The 19,408-nt window shown below is 46.2% G+C and overlaps 1 protein-coding gene across 1 annotated transcript in view; it reads right to left on the bottom strand.

Annotated features, from left to right (window-relative positions):
• T265_00098 (hypothetical protein) overlaps positions 1-19,083 on the bottom strand; it is a gene marked incomplete at both ends in the record, with an annotated part of 56,071 nt that extends 36,988 nt beyond the window's left edge. Inside the window, 7 exons of the mRNA XM_009163755.1 lie at positions 1,040-1,454; positions 1,884-2,409; positions 9,334-9,633; positions 18,320-18,465; positions 18,501-18,578; positions 18,614-18,963; positions 19,009-19,083. Of these exons, the coding sequence (XP_009162019.1) occupies positions 1,040-1,454; positions 1,884-2,409; positions 9,334-9,633; positions 18,320-18,465; positions 18,501-18,578; positions 18,614-18,963; positions 19,009-19,083 (1,890 nt within the window). The remainder of the gene's footprint in view (positions 1-1,039; positions 1,455-1,883; positions 2,410-9,333; positions 9,634-18,319; positions 18,466-18,500; positions 18,579-18,613; positions 18,964-19,008) is intronic.
• Positions 19,084-19,408: the final 325 nt, after the last annotated feature.

The raw sequence follows: 19,408 nt of genomic DNA on the forward strand, positions 1-19,408 counted from the left end.
TCTGATATGTAACGGAAGCATATGACGAGGAACACCATCCGTTTGAAACTGTTGCTCCTACCGAAGTGTGCAATGAATGCAATAGGATTTAACCGCATCCATAGTAATATCTTTGGTGAATGCTTCCGCTCTGAATGAAATCCAGTGCGCCCAAACGCGATCAAAACCGACCGATCAGCTGTGTAATGTATTACTGCGGCGCCCTTATGCTCAAGCTCGACTGTTCAACAATCAACCAAGGGAATAAACAACTGTGGAGAACTAAGGTACTCTTCCTGCACAAGATGAACTTTAGGAAATTACTTCGAGCGGGGCCTTTGTCAATTCAACATTGTTATGGTGCTGTTGTGACTAGTTCAAACAACCTATTTCAGCACAAATTGTTTTCTTACACACTCACTACATTTTTCCCCTCCATTCATAGAACAGAGGCCCTTATAATCACTCACTCTAGCAACGTGATCACATCATCAACATTGCGGCACTCTTCCTTTTTTCATACAGTGTCCTTTAACGGCAGCTCGTCAAACAATAAAACTCCTACTTTACGTAAATTTTTATTCTTTTCTCTGGCGAACCGCATCAAGCTCAAAATTTTCACATAGATCAGCACTAAAAATACCAATACTTGCTGCCCTGAAAAAAAATACTGGCACATTCGATGAGCTCAATGAGCTTAACTTGACTGTCCATTGGTGTTTGCAACCCATCGATATGGCATGATGTAGTCGGTCGTATGTTCTATCCTGGGAATTACACTACTGCAGCAAGTAGTCAGAAGGCAGGTTCCAAAAAGACAAACACTTGTTTAAGATTGGATTCCTTAGGATTTGGTATTAGGTGCTGAGGCCGGAAGAGTATATACTGGCATTCACTTCCGAAAAACCACTGGTAACATTTTTCTAGTTGGAAATAGATCCGCTAGAACGTGACATACAGACTGACACTGAGATTAAAGCGAGCAAGTGGACGTTCACTTAATAACAGTGCCGACGAAATATTGCATAAATTAAAATCAATTCCCCGCAGTGAAACATACATCAACCGAAGACGGAGGTGGAATTTTAGTGGCAGAAGTGGAGCCAACAGTGTCTATTCCTGCCACTACTGAAGCGGAGGATAGCGAAGGAGGAGCATTCAAGGCAGAACTTGACACTGAGGCCGCTGAAATTACATCATTTCTTGCACATAGGGGCACGGATACCTCCAATGAAGTGCGGTTCCAATTGGCCACAGGAGTGAGATTTGTGCCGATAAGAGAAGTTGGTTGTTGTGGACTGAGTGTTGGCATGGAAGGGTCATGGGGAACCAAAACATTACAGCTGGGTTGGGAAGTTCTGCCATGATCGCAGAAAGCATCGAGTTCGTTGACCAACGTCCGAAGGGTGCTACGAGAGACAGAGTCATTTGCGTGAAAGGTCCGTCGATCAGAGAGCTGATGAGAAATCCTAGACCTACGTAAACGAAAAGATGGAATTAAAACACCAACACTGTGGAAACAAATCATTCGGTTTAGGAAACGAAGAATAAGGGCAAATAACCGAAATAAGTCATAATAGTCGGTTATTATACCACATTTATCCCAGTCTCCTTGAATAATGCATTCTGCGGTAAGGATGACAAGAAGTGAGTACGATGGGTGGACCATGGAGCATACCAGAGGAAAGGGTAGATACATGTACCCAAATGTTGGTGGTTGACGTGCACTGTATGCGCGAATTAAAGAGAACCGAAACCCACACACTGCGTTTGGGCATCCGACAGTTTTTGAAGAACAATGAATTCTTTGATGCAACACAACAGGTGTGAACAAGATAGCTCCACATATGATACCTTACGGAATGGGATGGTTTCTGTGACCGACGAAAATCGGGAAACCCTACCTTGGACAACAGCAAGTTGTCTTCACAAACGGACTCCGCGCTGACCAAGAACGAGTAGTTGCAAGGCGCTTCCGGTCACCGTCGCTCGCGTCCGTGGGAACAAATGTTGGGTTTGGGGTCTCCGGTTCAGTGGACCAAGTTCGCTTGTTATTGGTCGGCAAAAGATGAACATGACCCGAACGATCTAGTGATCGATCAGCAAAGTAAATGCGACGAACATCAAACAGGAGGTTCGTTTGGAGCGTTCCTGACGAGGCTGGTGTACCATCTTGTGTACGCCTGTCTTTCATTTTAGAAGCTCTAATTCTTCTGCCACGAGAGCGCCACAAACGCATAGACTTGGACTCTCGGGAGTTTTGTGACAAAGTACAGTCCGGTTGCCTCGAATACCCGTGATGTGTGGTTGGCACAACTGATGTCGGGAAAAGGTCCTCTGCCGTTGGTGATGCATTCTCGGCGGACACATCATCCTTGTCAGCATCCGAAAGGAGCACGAAACAAGATGGATAGCGCATCCGGAATCCACCTAAAGATAATGTAAAAATAGGTTGCAGTGAGCTGGGCCTCAAGCATGCATGCAACTGGAAGTGATTTCAGGGTTGCATATCATCAACAAGTGGAGTCGTTACTTATCACTCTCAACTCTCCAATGCTGGCCTCATTCACCTCTCGATGAAACTCTAGCGTCCGTCAAAACCGTTGACGGGCGTTTAGTATGGGGACGAAACAAACTTTTCTCTAGAAATTGATTTCCAGCATACAGCAAAAGGGACGAAGCGAACCGCAACGACTGCCCCCAACAGACAACGCAAAATATGACAAATCATACCGCAAAGATTCGGGTGGCGAACGGTGGGATGTTACTGTCATAGCTTGATTGATTGACACAAGACAACTACGAAAGACAGGGAAAGTGGTGATTTTACATAATCTCTCCAAAACATTTGATGTTTGACTTGAATGAAAAAGGTCTACTTTACATTCTATGTGCTGAGTTAAAACCGGTACCGAAGAAACCGAAGCCATGGTTAGACTTTTTTAAATCAATGGTAGAGTCGCAGAGAGAAGAGACAGGCGAGATAAATGAATCCAGGACTTCCAGGTCATAGGTGTGCAAGCCCACCGATGCACCGGTTAGCTCCATCTCCAAACTGATGATTGGTACTAGGACATACGCGGCCAAACTGCCCAGTTCAGTGAACACACCTTTGCTTGAGTCGCGATTAGGTGTCAGTCTGGGCACTGCCACATCACCCGAAAATTGGACACAGGGTCCTCAACTGACGAAATTGGCCCATTGGGCAGCGGAAGCATTTACAAGAGAAGCAAGATTGGTAGAATTTTCCAGGAAACTCAATCCGGAAAGTGAGAACTATGTTCAAAGTAGGACAGGTTTCACGAATGGGTGGACATTAGTACAGCTCAATGATTTAGTGAGGCGTTTAAACTGAGTTTAGTTTCAACTGAAAATCGTCAGTCTGGTTTGTTGAAGTGGCACTTCGCTTCAGGTTCTTTTCAACCAGTGATACCGGCAGAAAACGCGTTTATGCTCCCCTAATCAGGAAAAGTGCTTCAGTCATTGAGACCACAATCCATTATTTGAGTCAGTGGGCTGCTATTCGAGGGCAGACGGACTCTCCAGACAGTAAGTTCGCGCCCTAACTAATAATCACTATCATCATCAGAACCGCGTACTTGCCGTACAATGGCTACAGCTGCAACAGTTTCGTTCACCGATGATTTGTGAAGGGCAAGTAAATGCGTATTTGGGGGCAAGAGCTGTATAACTGATGCTTGAGTAGATGGTTGCCAGTCTACTTGTAATTGAGGTTGGGAGGCGAGCTATGCATTGAGGGGAATTGCTTGGATTTATGAGCTCAATTGAGGGCACGACCGGGCCATGTTTGGCGATGCTTCTAACAACTGATGTGTCCTGTCTGGCGGTCCCCATTCGCAGAGACAGCAATGACCAGCAGAGCTGAGTTTACTGGTACTGGCTTCCATACTTCGCCGCCAAGTCATTGTTTGACCTCCCCTGACTCGGCTCCACCCTTCACATCGTTGTGCGGAAAGAACTCTTCGAAGAAGTCGGCCAACTGACAAAGCCAGCGCAACCTATGAAGTGTGATCAGTTCATCTATCAAGGGCGAATTATTTCTTCCGAAAACCATTCGACCACCCGAAACCATTCAGTTGGCTCATCCTCAAGCATGATGTTAGGGTTCGAACTCACCCAGTCTTGCAGCAGCATTTTCCACTTTGAAGATGTGAAAAGCATACCGAACGGTGACGCAGAATTACTTAGATTATTAAATATTATTTGCATTACTACGTCAGATCTGAACAGAGCTATTTCACCTGCATAATCGATATCTGTGAGCGAACGCCCAGGAAGCACTTCGATCCCACAGGCATGAGTCTGATGGTGGGTCCTCCATAATCGTATCAATGACGAAGTTGAAGAGGAAAAGTGAAAGAGGGCAGCTTTGTCTGACAGCACTTGATGCGGTGAGCTCAGGCGAGAGCTTGTCGTAGACCTACACACGTCTGCGAGTGCTGGCATACAGCGCCTTTGCCTCAAAAACACTGCCAGAGTGCTTGCCGGTCCAGAGTCAATGGCGACTTTCAAGTCAACGAAAACAACCACCATTGGTCACTGGAAACAGTGATGCTGTTAAAGAATCCTTCGGATGGCGAAAATGTGGGCGATGCATCCTCTTGTAGTACGAAACCCGGCTTGGTTTTTACGGATCTGTCTCCCTCTCTGTATTCAATCAACCTTCGAAGTATAAGACCGGAAAGCACCTTCGATATCACAGCTATCAGGCTGATGCCATAATTTTCACACAGCGTCCGTGAACCCTTCTTAAGAATAGGAATAACTATCGACACGCCCCATTCTGCAGGCACTTGCTCTTCACTCGTTTAATGGGCTATTAAGGTTTACATTACATCCATTATCTCCAAAAGCTGCTGAACGAGGTCAGCTAAACCGTTCTCCGAAGTGTTCGGCCCATCTTTCCAGTCGACGTTTTTGCGAGTGAATTATTGACCCATCTTTTTCATCTATCGTTTCGCTGACCGTTGCTTTCCTAGGGCCAATCGATCGTATCAGTTGATATAGGAAAGACAGTACTGAACGTCGCTAGCACAGCCCCTTTCACATTTGGCCGTGATTCGTCCACGTGCTCACTATCAGTACAATATTCGTTTACTGTAGGAAGTAGTGAGCCAGCTCAGATCGATACTGTCGAGCTATGTCAGTTCTCCGAAGATGGTGGATTGGCATGCTTCTTACTGACCTGCAAGGGCCTGAAGGGAAACAAACCATCCAGGGGTGCAAGCATGATGGCCTGATCGGAATCTAGTTGTGCCGCAGAAGGAACGGCAGTCTTGAATTGTGCTCTACATCGGTGGCTGATGGCCACGTGAGCCAGCTGGGTCCATGGTTGATTTGCAGTTGGTGGCCGCCAGGTTACGCAATGCAACTGTTTATGCCGAAAGTTCGTACTGACAAAAAACAGTTCATGAGCGGCACACAACTGGAGGGTCGCTCTTCGTTGTCTGTACGACGAGCACCAACCCCAAATGGACCGCACAGATGTGATTCCAAAGAGCTCAGACGACCGACTTGGGTATCCATGCCGCCCGTAGGGATAAAAAATTTGCTAGACAAATAATCCCAGACAGCTCTCGATAGAACGTATCCTTCTCAGCGTCAGAACTGCAGTCCGGTGGGGCATAAACCGACACTACAAAGAGAAACTGCTTTTTATGTCGAGGGTATTGGGTTTGATTGAGCTGGATAACTGGACGGTGCGAAGACGACTGTTCACTGGAACCCGATCCAGCAAAGCGCGTTTAGCTCTGCGGCTGAGTGCAACTCCCAAGCCATGTATTCCGCGAGTCATCGCTTGTGGATCACCGGACGCACGAAGGGAGAAATATGAAACAGCTGAGCTCGTCCTTGGGGTTTTTAAATGCATAACCACGTTTGGGTCTTGCATGCGTGTTTTGGAGACATAGCATCAATTTTAAGAGAGTATAAGGTATCACCGAGCACCTCCTGACAACCAATTTGAGGTAGAGTACGGACGTCAAGAGCTCCTACGTAGAAAGGATCTCGGGGATTTAGAAAGGTGTTATTTCGTTAATTGTTAATAGACAGCGGAAGCATAAGACCCATCGGTCAGATAACTGATAGTCAAATGTCACAGCAACGTTTGCTTGTGATGGAAAGGCGTTGAGGAGGGACACCGGTGGAATCAGAACTGTCCGAGCAAATAACACTTGCCTAGACCGAAGGAGTTTTGGTTGAGGAATCATACCTTGAACCATTGGCTCAAAAGTCTGACCCACAAGGCAGTAGGAGGATGTAGGATTTTGTTCGGGGACCGAGCCCCTGGCCTCTGACTCAAAAGTCTGACCCATAGAGCAGCGGGCAGTACGGTTTTCTTTTGGGGAATAAGCCCGGAGCCGATGGCTCACTATTCTCACCTGTTCGGTGTGCAAGGGGCTGGTCTAACCCGACGGCGTATGAAGTAAGGCATCACTTTTACTCTCGATGCGACTGAGCAAGACAGATGCCTTTTGAGCATGTAAGGACGCGCCCAGACAGGAAAAAAAGCACATGTGCAGAGTGACGCATCCCAAGGTCACCATCGGTATGACACGCCCGGAAAGTAGGTGAGTTGGCGGCTTTCACCAAACATGGCTTAGCAACATACGACCAGCGTAGTGGGCCTGAGATTGTTCACGACCGGAACACCGCCATTGGCTATACGGAGCGAACAAGTGAACGACCATATTTGGCCATTTAGCCATCCTATATATTACGCAGACGCTCTGTATGTTTTGTCCTGGCAATACAGCCGTGTCCCCAGTTTTCTGTCCTCTCCATACCGCGTAATCTGGCAGGCTCAGTGCAGGCGTAACCAACAGACGGCCACCCACGATACAACAGAGCAGTACCACTATTTGGTTTTAAAAATATTCCGACCGTATTGAGCAATGCGCCGGCGATCACGGCCAACCGTTGGGCGAATGGTGTGAGGTTTTTCTAACCTGTAGTTCATCGAAGGAAGGCGGCGTCGCTGCTTCCATAAATATGGACATGCTGGTCGCCTGGAGGAAACGCCATACTGCCTTCACACTCTAGACCTACAGACCGCCTCGTAATACAATTACTCGCAGTTCTTCGGCGGGCTGCTATCCGTTGGCCTTTCTACAAGCAGAGCAACTTCCTGTCCGATGTCCAACATTTGAGTGCAGCTGGCAGTGCGGCGCCGCAGGTGAAACTCCCGGTATTGTACAAAGGTGCAGCGGTCTCGTTTCGGTGAGAATTGAAACCCGACGGCGGAGCAATTGGAAGAGACCAGAAAAAGGTTGTGATAAATTCGGGATCTGTCAGCTTCTCAGTTGCCAAGCCATTCGTTCGCTTCTTAAGCGGACCTGAAAAGCGAAGCAACTGAGGAAGGGTGTACTACCGGAATCCATACAAGTGTTCCAAAAGGAACAACGATCAGTTATTTATCCGCGCTATCGATAATACAGAAAAAATCGTTCAGCTGTGACACCCTTTCGGTGCTTAGCTGCCATGCCACGCGAAGAAAGCTCGAGGGCTGTGATAAAGCTGCTGGACGGCACCATGTGGCTCAACAACTTCGGTTAATTTGGAAGGCAATACCGTATAGTCAGCAGATTGTTGAAACAGTTATTCTACGTTCTGTCCAATCCAAGTAGACCACCCAAAAAGATCACAGCTGCGCTACGGCCTCCCACTTGTGCACGCAACCCCACTCCCAACAACCACAACAGTGAGCTTTTAACTTGCAGTAACAGGGCTCCCAAGGCGCCATAATTGTTGCCTCTGGTAATGTCAGAGATAGATTTGGTTAGGCGTAAGTAAACATAGCGGCTTGTGACAGTTCTTCACCGACGTTTCCAGATGAATCCCACAAACGTGGCTACCAGCGGCTATCCAGTCAAGGATGCAGAACGATGCCGACGCTTGCAGTCCGTCGCAGCGACTTCTGGAAATTGCTTAATGGCCTGATGTTCAAATAGCCGCTGATGAGAACCTTTTCGATCCAGAATATCCATATGATATCGATCTTTTTCAGAGCAGAAGGCACATAAGTTTGGATGGACTGATCAGTCACTCGCAAAATGTAAATTCATGATTCCAGACACCCAGCTACTGAACACGCCACTTACAATCGAAGGAAGCACTCGATGTTGTGTAGCGTCTTACATATCTTGGGAGTTGTATAAGTTTTCACTTTAGTGTGACAGAAGAGGCCAAGTAATCAATTACTAAGGTTCAGGTCACCGATTCGAGACACCTATGGCATAATAGCGGTATGTTCTTGAATCTGAAGAGGCGCGTGTACCAGGCTATATTATGGACTGTTTTGTGGTATGGCTGAGACGTGGCCTCTCCGAGGAGCGGAACTGAGGCATCCTTAGGTATTCGACAGCCATTATCTCAGAAACACAACACGTGTAGACTGGTGTCAGTCAATCGGAAGCGCCAAATTTGGAAATAGATGTTCAGTTGTACAAAAAGTCTTCAACTGCAGAATGTCTGTAGCACCAAAAGCTGCGGCGGTTAAGTCGTGTGTTGTGCATGTCGACTGTCGTCTGGAGGAAAGTGCTGTTTTTCGTGCTCAACTCGAAGTGGTGCATTAAGGGTTTTTCGTAAATTATGGTTGTACGGCAGCGAGGCATCAGTCGTAGCGCTATCGACTATCATCATCACCGTCAGCTGGAATAACCGTATACTTGTCGTACAGTGGTTGTAGCTGGCATAGTTTCGTACACCGATGATTCGGGGTGGGGTAGGTAGCTGTGCATTGGAGACGGGAGCTTTCGACTATGATGATGACTGGACTGTCGGAGATGTGCAGCAAGAAGAGGGAGGGAGCAGTTGGCTCAGTGACTGCGTTCCAACGCGCGGCTTGAAGGTAGGGTCCGGGGTGTCTGACAACATCAATGCCGACCGAAGCCCAGATGGCGCAGCTGGGGACGACGTGAGACCAAAGGGGTGCCAGTCCTAGGAGAAGGGTCTACGAGGAAAGTATTAATAACGATAGGTGGAGTTAAGTGTGAAAGAGATGAAAGGTGTTACAACAGGGTTCGTTTACTTGCTCTACCGTACGCCAAAAATTAGTCAGCACAGCTTATTACAACCCAATGGTCGATGTAGCATGAGATTATTCCCGGTGCTGTGAATCACTCTGGTACACGGTCGGGATACTGTGAAGGCGCCCAAAGTTAGAGAGGATGATCAGGACCTTCCACTAAAGCCCTTAGCGTAGAATCTTGACTGCACGGAGGCGATGTATGGCGAGAAATCCCTGAGGAACAGATTTTCCACGCGTACATGTTCGACTCCAGATAGAAAAACGTAAGCATGAAAAATAGACACCAAAATCTATGAAAGACGTACCAACAATCACTTCAACGAACTTGGGAGTTCCTTCTGAAGGCTTGCCATCCGTTTCGACCTCCCTGATCCGTTTATCCGCGACGCTGTTGTATTTGTGTTGACCCTGAGTCCGCAACCCCTGAACGGACGCCATAAACTGGGGGAGACCAGCATCCAGAAATCCACAGTTGTCCAACTCGACAGCCGGTTTCAGAGGATAAAACCCAGCCCAAGTCTCCAGTTCATCAGTCATGTCCTTATCAGTGACAAAAGTGGCACGACCGACAAGCTCAGCAGATATGCCGTAAGGAGCTAAGACGACTATAAAAATATAAGAGAATTAGCTATTTCCGTTTAGCGAAACTGTCTGCATTATAAAAACGGCAATAAATGGAACAAATACAACCAAAAAGTACAACCAAAAATATCAGACAGCAATCGTTAAGGTCACTTGACCGTCAACCTCACATTGAAAAACCATGAGTAAAACGGAACAAGGAAAGCTTTCAGGATGACAACAGTGAACTTCTCTTGACACTTGGGCGATCACTATTTGTTTCCCTCCAGCTTATACATTTCAACATGCTCTTTCCCGTTGAACGATGGCTAAACGGATTAGCAACCCTACAGCTCACAGCCGACCCAGCGTGGACATTTTCAATAAAATGACGATATTAATAAATCCGAGAAACGATTTTTAGCGACCGAATGACAAGCATGAAATTCGATTCCCACAAACCTGACCAAAGGACGTACCTCGGTGATAAAACTGAATTCCCTAACAAAATATAGTTTCTATACTCAAAATAAGAAGCTTGGGCGTATTTCACGTCAATAATGCGTGATAAGCTGGAGTAGTTCCAGAAGTCTGAAAACAAAATATGCCAGCTGATGCTTGTGAAAGCATCGGAGACATCTTATCAGAAGTCCTTAGACCGCGTACTTCGATCAAATCTGGTTGTCGGCCTGCGTTCCAAGAGGATAACCATCCAGCAACAGAGGCCCGGATATCAGGAGCAAAAGTGTAGCTCTCATTTTCCCACCAGTTGTACATAAAGGTAGCGGCAAAGGCATCGGTTAACACAGCTTAGTTGCGTGTCTAAGACTGCCGCAAGCAATGGTGTATCAATGAGTATTCTGGAAGGCTATTAAAACTTGATGAGTTCATCAGTTTCAGATCCATTAGTTCTTTTTGTATCAGTCTTTTTTCTCCTTTGTGTTGCATCACGATGCCAGTAAGTCTGGTTTTGCGACAACCACAAAATGGTCCACTAGCGAACAGCGCTTCTCCCTCATAGAGACCACAAATACGAGCACATAGTAACGTCGTTCCGGAGTCGATGACGATGAGGGAAGATTGACTATTCTGCCCATATTTTGGCGATTTGCATGTGATTTCTGACAGGGCTTATGGTCTTTACCACATGTGCAAATAACCGCTGAATGTCACCCTTGCAATTGATTAGGACCAGACAGCATCCAGACAACTCGTTTTGAAAGTGCCCCACAATCGAAGCAACTTTTGAAGCGGCTCGAAATGCAACAAAAAATGACCATCGTCTTAGTGCGGTTTTAAGAATCATTCACGACAAACCTGCCCTAAAAGGCAGCCAACGCAATCGCAAAATTCGGTTCAGACAGCTTTTGTGAAAATTTTTATTCCGCGTGTTAATACTCTCAAGTGACTTCTCACATGCCTCACCTTGACGTACGTGCAGTCACCTTTATATGATATGTATTTCGCTATTTACTTACGCAATGTACTTACGTGCAATATTGAAAACCGTTCAGCTGTGGCACTATTTCGGTGGCCACCACGGATGGGATACTGCCAAGTTGCCCCAGTCTAGACAGGGGAAGTCGAGATGCAGGGGTCGGGTTCGAACCACATACCCTTCGGTTAGTAAATTCGCACTCTAAACACTGAGCTATCTCGCCCACTTGCAAGATTAGATAATAGAAATTGTTCAGAAGGAACATGCTTTCGGTGCAGTTGCCATGCCACTCGAAAAAAGCTCGAGTGACGAGATATCACTAGGTTACCCGAGCTTAGACAGAACCTACCATATTACGACATGTACCAACCCACGAGACGGCGAGTTTACTTTGACCGTTCGGTCTGAATAAACCAGAAAGCCTAACTAAATTAAGCACTGTTCGCTAGGTCTTAAATAGCATAGTTTATGAGATTACCATTGAACACTTTGGGACCTCACGAATCGATATTAGATAGTTTAGGTTTGCAAGTTTGCATTGAGAAAAGGATCGCAAACGACGCATGCGCTGAGTAGACAGAATTAAAGACAGTTGTGGTCGGGGGTGAACAAACACCAGATAAAGGAACAATCTGATGGGCAGACAAAGCCGGAAGCCGACATATTCAACTTTGTGAAAAATATGTGTGTGGACATGTAACGTGGAAGTCTGAGTTGATCGTCTAGAACTCTCGCGCATGAGCATTGCTCCATTCGGTAGTAATCAGGTAAAGCATGGGGTTCCGTCAGAATGGCCTCCATTTATTTTGACAGCATCTAGCACAAAATCCCTCGACTGTAGCACCCTTTTGGTGCCAAACTGCCATGCAACTCGAAGGTTGCATGAGGGCTGGAATACTGCTAGTTTGCCCAAGCCTAGACAGGGGAAGTCGAGAGGCAGAGGTCGGGTTCGATCCACGGACCTTCCGGTCAGTAAATTCGCCTGGGCCATTTTCCCTTCCTCTAGCATCCCAGGAGAATTCGGATTACCTCATTGTCATGAATATTCTTTGTGCTCTAACCATGCTCTTCATTTTTAGCTTATGTACGTCTATTCTTAGACAAGTAAAGCGCTATTCATTCTACGCCATTCATTCTTGTTCTCGCGTCGCGCCAGAATCGATATTCTATTCGTAACAATTTACTTGTCTAAGAATACGATGGAACCGTTGCTGCGACCCAAGTGTTTCGACGCAGATCCTAATTCTCCAGATGTAACAACGCGTTGGAATCATTGGTTCCAAACCTTCCAAACGTTTCTGGGCACCGTCGAATCGCCCAATCTAAATAAACTCGAAACTCTGATCCATTTTGTGGATGCACCTGTATACGTTTATATCGCTGACTGTCCAGATTACGAATCAGCTATCAGTACACTTGAAAAGTTGTATGTTCGTCCTAAGAATATAATTTATGCTCGCCATCTTCTACAGACTTGCAAACAAGACACCAGTCAAGATGTTGATCAGTTTGTTCAGAGGCTTAAATCCTTGGCCAAAAATTGTGATTTCAAGGCGGTGTCCGCCATTGACCATCAAAACGAAAGTGTACGCGATGCTCTAATCAACGGACTTCAGTCTACTACCATCAGAGAACGACTTCTAGCTCAAAACGAACTCACTCTCGATGAAGCTCATGAATTGGCCAGGTCATTAGAATTGGCCCACAAACAAGCTCAGTCATACTCACATAACCAGGCGATATCATTTTCTGCGGCTGCAGCACCTTTACAGACATCTACAGTTATCCCTTCACACTCAAACTCCCCTGATTCTACACCCTATCTCTCGTCAATCAGTTCTCAGATATGTTACTTTTGTGGTCGTTCCAGACATCCACGGTCAAAGTGCCCCGCAAGAGAAGCAGTTTGTAAATCATGTGGCAAAACAGGCCATTTTCAGCGTGTTTGTCGATCCAAATCTGTAAAGTGTCACTCAAATTGCACAACGGATTCGGCCTTATCTTCCCTGTTGACTGCTGCGGCCCCGAACTGCTTGTCTCGCACGGTGACCAGCATAAAGGTGAACGGGATATCGCTTCAGGCCCTCATAGACACAGGAAGTTCGAGCAGTTACATATCTCCTTTGGTGGTTGGTAAACATGGCTGGAAGGTATATGCTAACAATTCTGTGATTACCATGGCATCTACCTCTCTGACGTGTTCAACTAGAGGCTACTGCTACGCATCCATCGATTACAGGGGCACCGTTTACAAAAAGATCAAACTATTGGTATTACCCAATCTATGTGCTGACCTGCTGCTAGGCCATGACTTCCTTGGTCTACATAACAAAGTTGAAATCACATTCGGTGGGGACCGAGGTCCATTCACCCTCTGCGGTCTACCTGCTGCTGCGGTCGAGTCACCTCCTCTTTTTGCTAACCTCTCACCCGACTGCAAGCCTGTTGCTACAAAATCGCGACGTTATAATCCGGACGATGAACAATTTATCCGCTGTGAAGTTAATCGACTATTGGATGAAGGTATAATCGAACCTTCGAGTTCTCCATGGAGGGCTCAAGTACTGGTCACGAAAAATTCAAACCACAAAAGACGCATGGTAGTGGACTACAGTCAAACCATTAATCGGTTCACATACCTAGACGCGTATCCGTTACCGCGACTGGATAAAATGATCGAAGAAATTTCCCGTCATACTGTCTTTAGCACCTTAGACCTATTGAGTGCTTACCATCAAGTTCCAATCAGTGAGCAAGATAAACCGTATACGGCTTTTGAAGCATGCGGAGAGCTGTTTCAGTTCCGTCGTATTCCTTTCGGTGTAACCAACGGAGTAGCATGTTTTCAACGTACTATTGACCAAATAATCAAGTCTGAGAACCTAAGTAGCACCTACGCTTACATCGACAACGTCACTATTTGTGGGACTACCCAAAGTGAGCATGACCAGAACCTCAAATCTTTCTTTGAAGTAATAAGAAAATATGGAATTACCCTTAACTGTAAGAAAAGCATCATAGCAGCCAAACAAATACGCCTTCTGGGCTACGAAGTCTCTAAAGGAATTATCAAACCAGATCCTGAACGAATGAAACCTATTCGTGAACTCCCTCATCCACATGACGCTAAATCCCAACAACGTGTTGTTGGTATGTTTGCTTATTATTCGCAATGGATACCATGCTTCTCTGACAAAATCAGTGTGCTTGTCAGAAATAAGACTTTCCCCTTACCGGAGCGTGTGCAACAGTCTTTCAAAAATTTAAAGAAGGAGTTAGAGAACGCCATGGTTGTGACAGTCGACTACAACGCACCATTGGTTGTCGAGACTGACGCCTCAGACATAGCCATTGCTGCATCTCTGACTCAGAACGGCCAACCGGTGGCCTTCTTTTCTAGAACACTGACACCGAGCGAAAAGAATCACTCTGCTATTGAGAAGGAGGCATACGCCATCGTTGAATCTATCCGTAAATGGAAGCATTATCTCTTCGGGAAGCACTTCAAGCTTATCACTGACCAGCGGTCAGTTTCCTTTATGTATGGTTCCTCGCAAAAAAGTAAGATAAAAAATGATAAAATTCAGCGATGGAAAATGGAACTTTCCGCTTTTAGCTACGATGTGAGCTACAGACCTGGAAAAGACAATCTGGTTGCTGACACCTTATCGCGTAACCTATGCGCCAATGTGATCGGCAATGATAAATTAAAAGAAATTCACGATTCCTTGTGCCATCCTGGAATCACTCGAATGCACCACTTTGTTCTTTCCAAAAACCTGCCGTTCTCTCTCCAAGATGTCAAGGACATCACCACAAAGTGTACGGTTTGCGCCGCCATCAAACCGCAGTTTTACAAACCACCCCCCGCTACGCTCATCAAAGCGACCCAACCATTTGAACGAATTAGCATCGATTTTAAAGGACCTCTACCTTCTGTTACTCGAAACCGGTATCTCCTTACCATCGTTGACGAGTTTTCTCGTTTTCCGTTTGCCTTTCCCTGCGTAGATACATGTGCGTCTACAGTTATTAAATGTCTGTGTGAGTTATTCTCTTTGTTTGGCATGCCTGCATATGTACATTCGGATCGTGGCTCGTCATTCATATCTGACGAACTGTCCACATTCCTACATGACAGGGGAGTTTGCACCAGCCGAACAACTTCTTATAATCCCCAGGGGAACGGGCAAGTCGAACGCCTCAACGGAACACTCTGGAACGCAATCCAGCTTAGACTCAAGACGAAAGGCCTCCAAATCTGTCACTGGGAGTCGGCTCTACCGGATGCCCTCCACTCTATACGGTCCCTTCTCTGCGTCTCCACGAATGTTACTCCACATGAACGGATATTCCGGTTTGAACGCCGGTCATCCTGTGGTTTATCTATACCGACTTGGCTCACTGTTCCAGGACCTGTTTTACTGAGGAGATTTGACCGTGCCTCAAAGTATGAGCCCGTCGTTGAGGAAGTCCAACTTATAAATTGCAATCCACATTACGCCCGTGTTCGTTTTCCCGGCGGGAAAGAAAGCACTGTATCCGTCCGCCATCTCGCTCCTTGTGGCGATCGCACACATATCAACGACTTCACGCGTACCTCATCCAATGAAGACAATGGTGTTCATGCACCCCCTCTATCTGACTTGCACACGCCTCCGCTCAATAACATTGGAGATGATATCGATCATACTTCAGTCTCACCCCCGTACCCAGGCAATGCACCTGCATCTCCCGATACATATGACCCTAGCATCTCTGAATTAGCCAGGCTCCAGCAGCGCACACGGCCCTACATTTTAAGAAATCGAGAAGCCTAACCACACTCATTATTACTCATTAGATTTTTACAATCATTCATCCAATACCTGTACCCAATTTATCCCTCTCTACACACAATCCAACGGCCAGGGTGAATGTCATGAATATTCTTTGTGCTCACATTATCGTTTTGTATCAACCATGCTTTCGCCTTCATTTTCAGGTTATGTACGTCTATTGTTAGACAAGTAAAGCGCTATTCATTCTACGCCATTCATTCTTGTTCTCGAGCTCAATCAGAATCGATATTCTATTAATAACACTCATAGACAAACGATGGGCAAACGATCGATTAAGTCGATTGAAGCCTACCGCTCCGTCCGCATCCTGGGCAAAGGGAGGCTCTTCCAGTCTGTTTGCAGTGCACCGGGTAGACACTACCTCTAGTCCATTCTATACGATGCATTAAGGTATATCGTCTTGTTCTTAACGGCAAAACTAAACGGATGGAAACTGTGAAATAACTGCTCAAATTCGCATCGAGGGATCGATGGGGGGCACGCCCCTGGCAAAGAGGATTCCAGAACACGTCAAGTGCATTGCAACAATGGGAAACGGCCTACATAACAGAAGAGATCTTGGGGAAGAAATCCACGGCTGGAGTATACAAATCGTGTATATATTCATTCCCCAAGTCATTTCACAAACTAGTCACTTGGAAACCCGAAATATCCTCGTCTGACACCAGCACTACAGCCGTACCGGCTTTTCCTGGAAAGTACGAAACCGCTTTGTCACAATAGTTGGGGCATTGGTCCAACCACCATGTTAAGCGATGTGTTCAAAGCGGTTCTAATCGGAAAAACCTACTGACAGATACACAAAAGCAGCTCAGCCAAAGAGGTTTTCGATCTGATGAGGATGCGTTGACCAGGTCATGACTCTGCGCCGTGTTAGAACATCACCTTAATAAACAAGACGTGGATATCAGATGCTTAATCGCTCCATTTCTGATTCCACTGATCATGCTGTGATGGGATTCCTCTGCAGCTCGCCAGCTTGAACAAATAAGAAAAATGAAAGGCACCACAAAACTAACTCGGCCGGGATTCCCGCTGCCCCAGGTCTCTTCTACCAGGCTATCAACTGGACATCAGAAGATTCAGCGTGTAGCGTACGGCATATAACAGTCTTCTACATAATACACAAACGGCGACGGGTGACAACTGGATGAAATTTAGAAGCAGTTTTGCTCTACCAAGCACGTCGCTTGATCGGGATAGAAACCAAGGAACTTGGGACAAAACTTCTAACCTTCTGCTTGTCCCATTATGGAATGACAGGTCCCCATATTCAGATATATCTTACCAATTGTTGTTACAGCATCCCAAAACTAGCTCTGCAAACCCATCAACAATGCAATGAACGTTTTCTCCGGAAACCGAACAGTGAGTTGGTGGATACGGTTCTCAAGCCAGACTCCTACAGCATAAGGCAATACCACCAATCAAAAATATGCTTGAAAGTCATGTCAGATGGAAATTCAGGTCCCCAGTTTCTTGGCCCATGTGTGGAGGTTGCCACTGACAGTCATGCGCGGCATCTGAGATTCGATTCACCCGCTGAGCCGGTATGTTCCTTCGTAGTAGCCGACCCTAATGGGTGCTTGAACATTGTGGATGACTGCATTTACGCCAACTAAGAGACTCCACGATTAATCATTCGCTGAGATGTTGTCTTCAGCTTCAGTACAAGGTTGTAAAATGACAGTGCCCAGTTACCGACTTTGCGCGCTCTACAGGAGCGTAGATTTAGTCGGAACGACTTCCTGGAAAGCTCTCCCTATTCTACCGCTCCTCGTTAGCCAGAATTTTGAGTTCTTTAGTCCGTTAAATCAACTATCGCCAAATGTTTTCTCGTCAAAGTCGTTGTGACCTATTCTGCCATAGTCATAAGCAATCACACGACTCAAAAAGTCATTCCCAACCTAAGGCTATTGTCTTGAAGAACAACTATCTAGTCACCAAGATCATGCCGTCAGACGTCTGCTTACCAAACCAGAAGTCCGCATTTCTATTCACGAACCGAAAGATCGTCATTTCTTTTGAGTATTGTATGAGCGGGGAGCAATTAATTTGGTTTGGGCTTGTACCAAATTATCTCTCGAACATAGATCATGTATCAAGCTCACCGCGCTCAAGCGAATGTCTCTTGGTTAGCGATGATGAAACTTTCCACCCCCAAATGACCTGTTCTCGTGGCCAGTTACAAGAAGAGGTAAGACACCACAGTCAGGTCACTTTGCTGAAGATTGTGGTCAGGAGACCGAATGACCCAGTGTGAAATCTGCACTCCAACGTCAAAATCCGCTCATTCCTCTTTATCCGCAGTTACGACGGAACGACTTCAAAAGCCCCCGTTTCTCTAAAATAGGCGAAAGTTGAAAAAGGTCCTAATGGAAATCAATAAATGGTTTCACAATCCTCCAAGTGACGGCGATGAAATCATCTAGTCGTTTAATTAAGTCTTACCAGGAAGCGTTTGACGAGTATCCGCGCAGTGGCAAATATGTTTCACACCTATCCTCCTGACCAACGGATGTTGTCGCAAATCCAGACTAGCACAGACGGTGCTTTCTCCGTGAAGAAAGAACGAGAAGCTAACGCTGTACTGCGTACTAAAAACGTTATTCTTGAAAATATCTCAAATTACTAGTCTTGTGTACAGTTGTGTTTATACGGCTGGATGAACCATTTGCCAAGCCGAACGAAACCCTTGCTCAATAAGCATCTGAAAGTGATGGTTAGGCGAACAGAACCTTTTACCTTTCCACAACATTATGGAGCGCACGAAAAAGAATCGTGCGTATCTCGTAAGAGAGGCCTTGACGCCAGTTTCCCTGGTCCTCCATGCGCAGCTCCGGAAGGATACATGTTGCAGCGTTCGGAAAGTCGCCGCTTCCATACCAGAACACCCAAAGTTGCTTATTGAATTCGGAGAAGGCGCCAGGATCATGCTTCTCGGTGTTCTCACGTTTAGAGCGGACCCATGTGGACAGAACATTGTTCTGTTGACATAGCACGTAGGACTTTATGATGGGATCATCCAAAGCGTTCGTATATTCTTTATCAAACTTGGCGACATATTTTTGGTACTGAATGCCACCAAAATCAGTCTACAATGTGTGCAGTGACGTCACGGTAACGATATATACACTCACCAAAGCAAAAATATTTGTGAAGCAATGCTCAAGAGAAGAGTCATTGGAACCACCAAACTGGCTGGTGCTCGACATATTACTGTCACTCCGGGCTGGAAACCATCACCGCCCTAAGCCCTGCGCCAAACATAATATTCCGCCATGCGAACAAAAATTGCATTTCCTTAGAAAATTGATTGATTCAAACACCAACCGTCCCTTCAACTTCACAGGCTTACTGCGTCCTATGCGCTGCAGCCCATAGGTTTTGTTGAAACCCGTGTTATGCAGGAAGTAAAATGTGGTGTCACTCACATGGCCCCTCTGCTGTTCGGCGAGTGATCACTGATATATACACCAGTGGGTTTTACACGTTAATCCACGTTCCGATACGTTGTTGTCACTCCGTGGGTTGGGCTTG

This window comes from Opisthorchis viverrini (assembly GCF_000715545.1).
Source record: "Opisthorchis viverrini unplaced genomic scaffold opera_v5_1, whole genome shotgun sequence".
NCBI lineage: Eukaryota > Metazoa > Platyhelminthes > Trematoda > Opisthorchiida > Opisthorchiidae > Opisthorchis > Opisthorchis viverrini.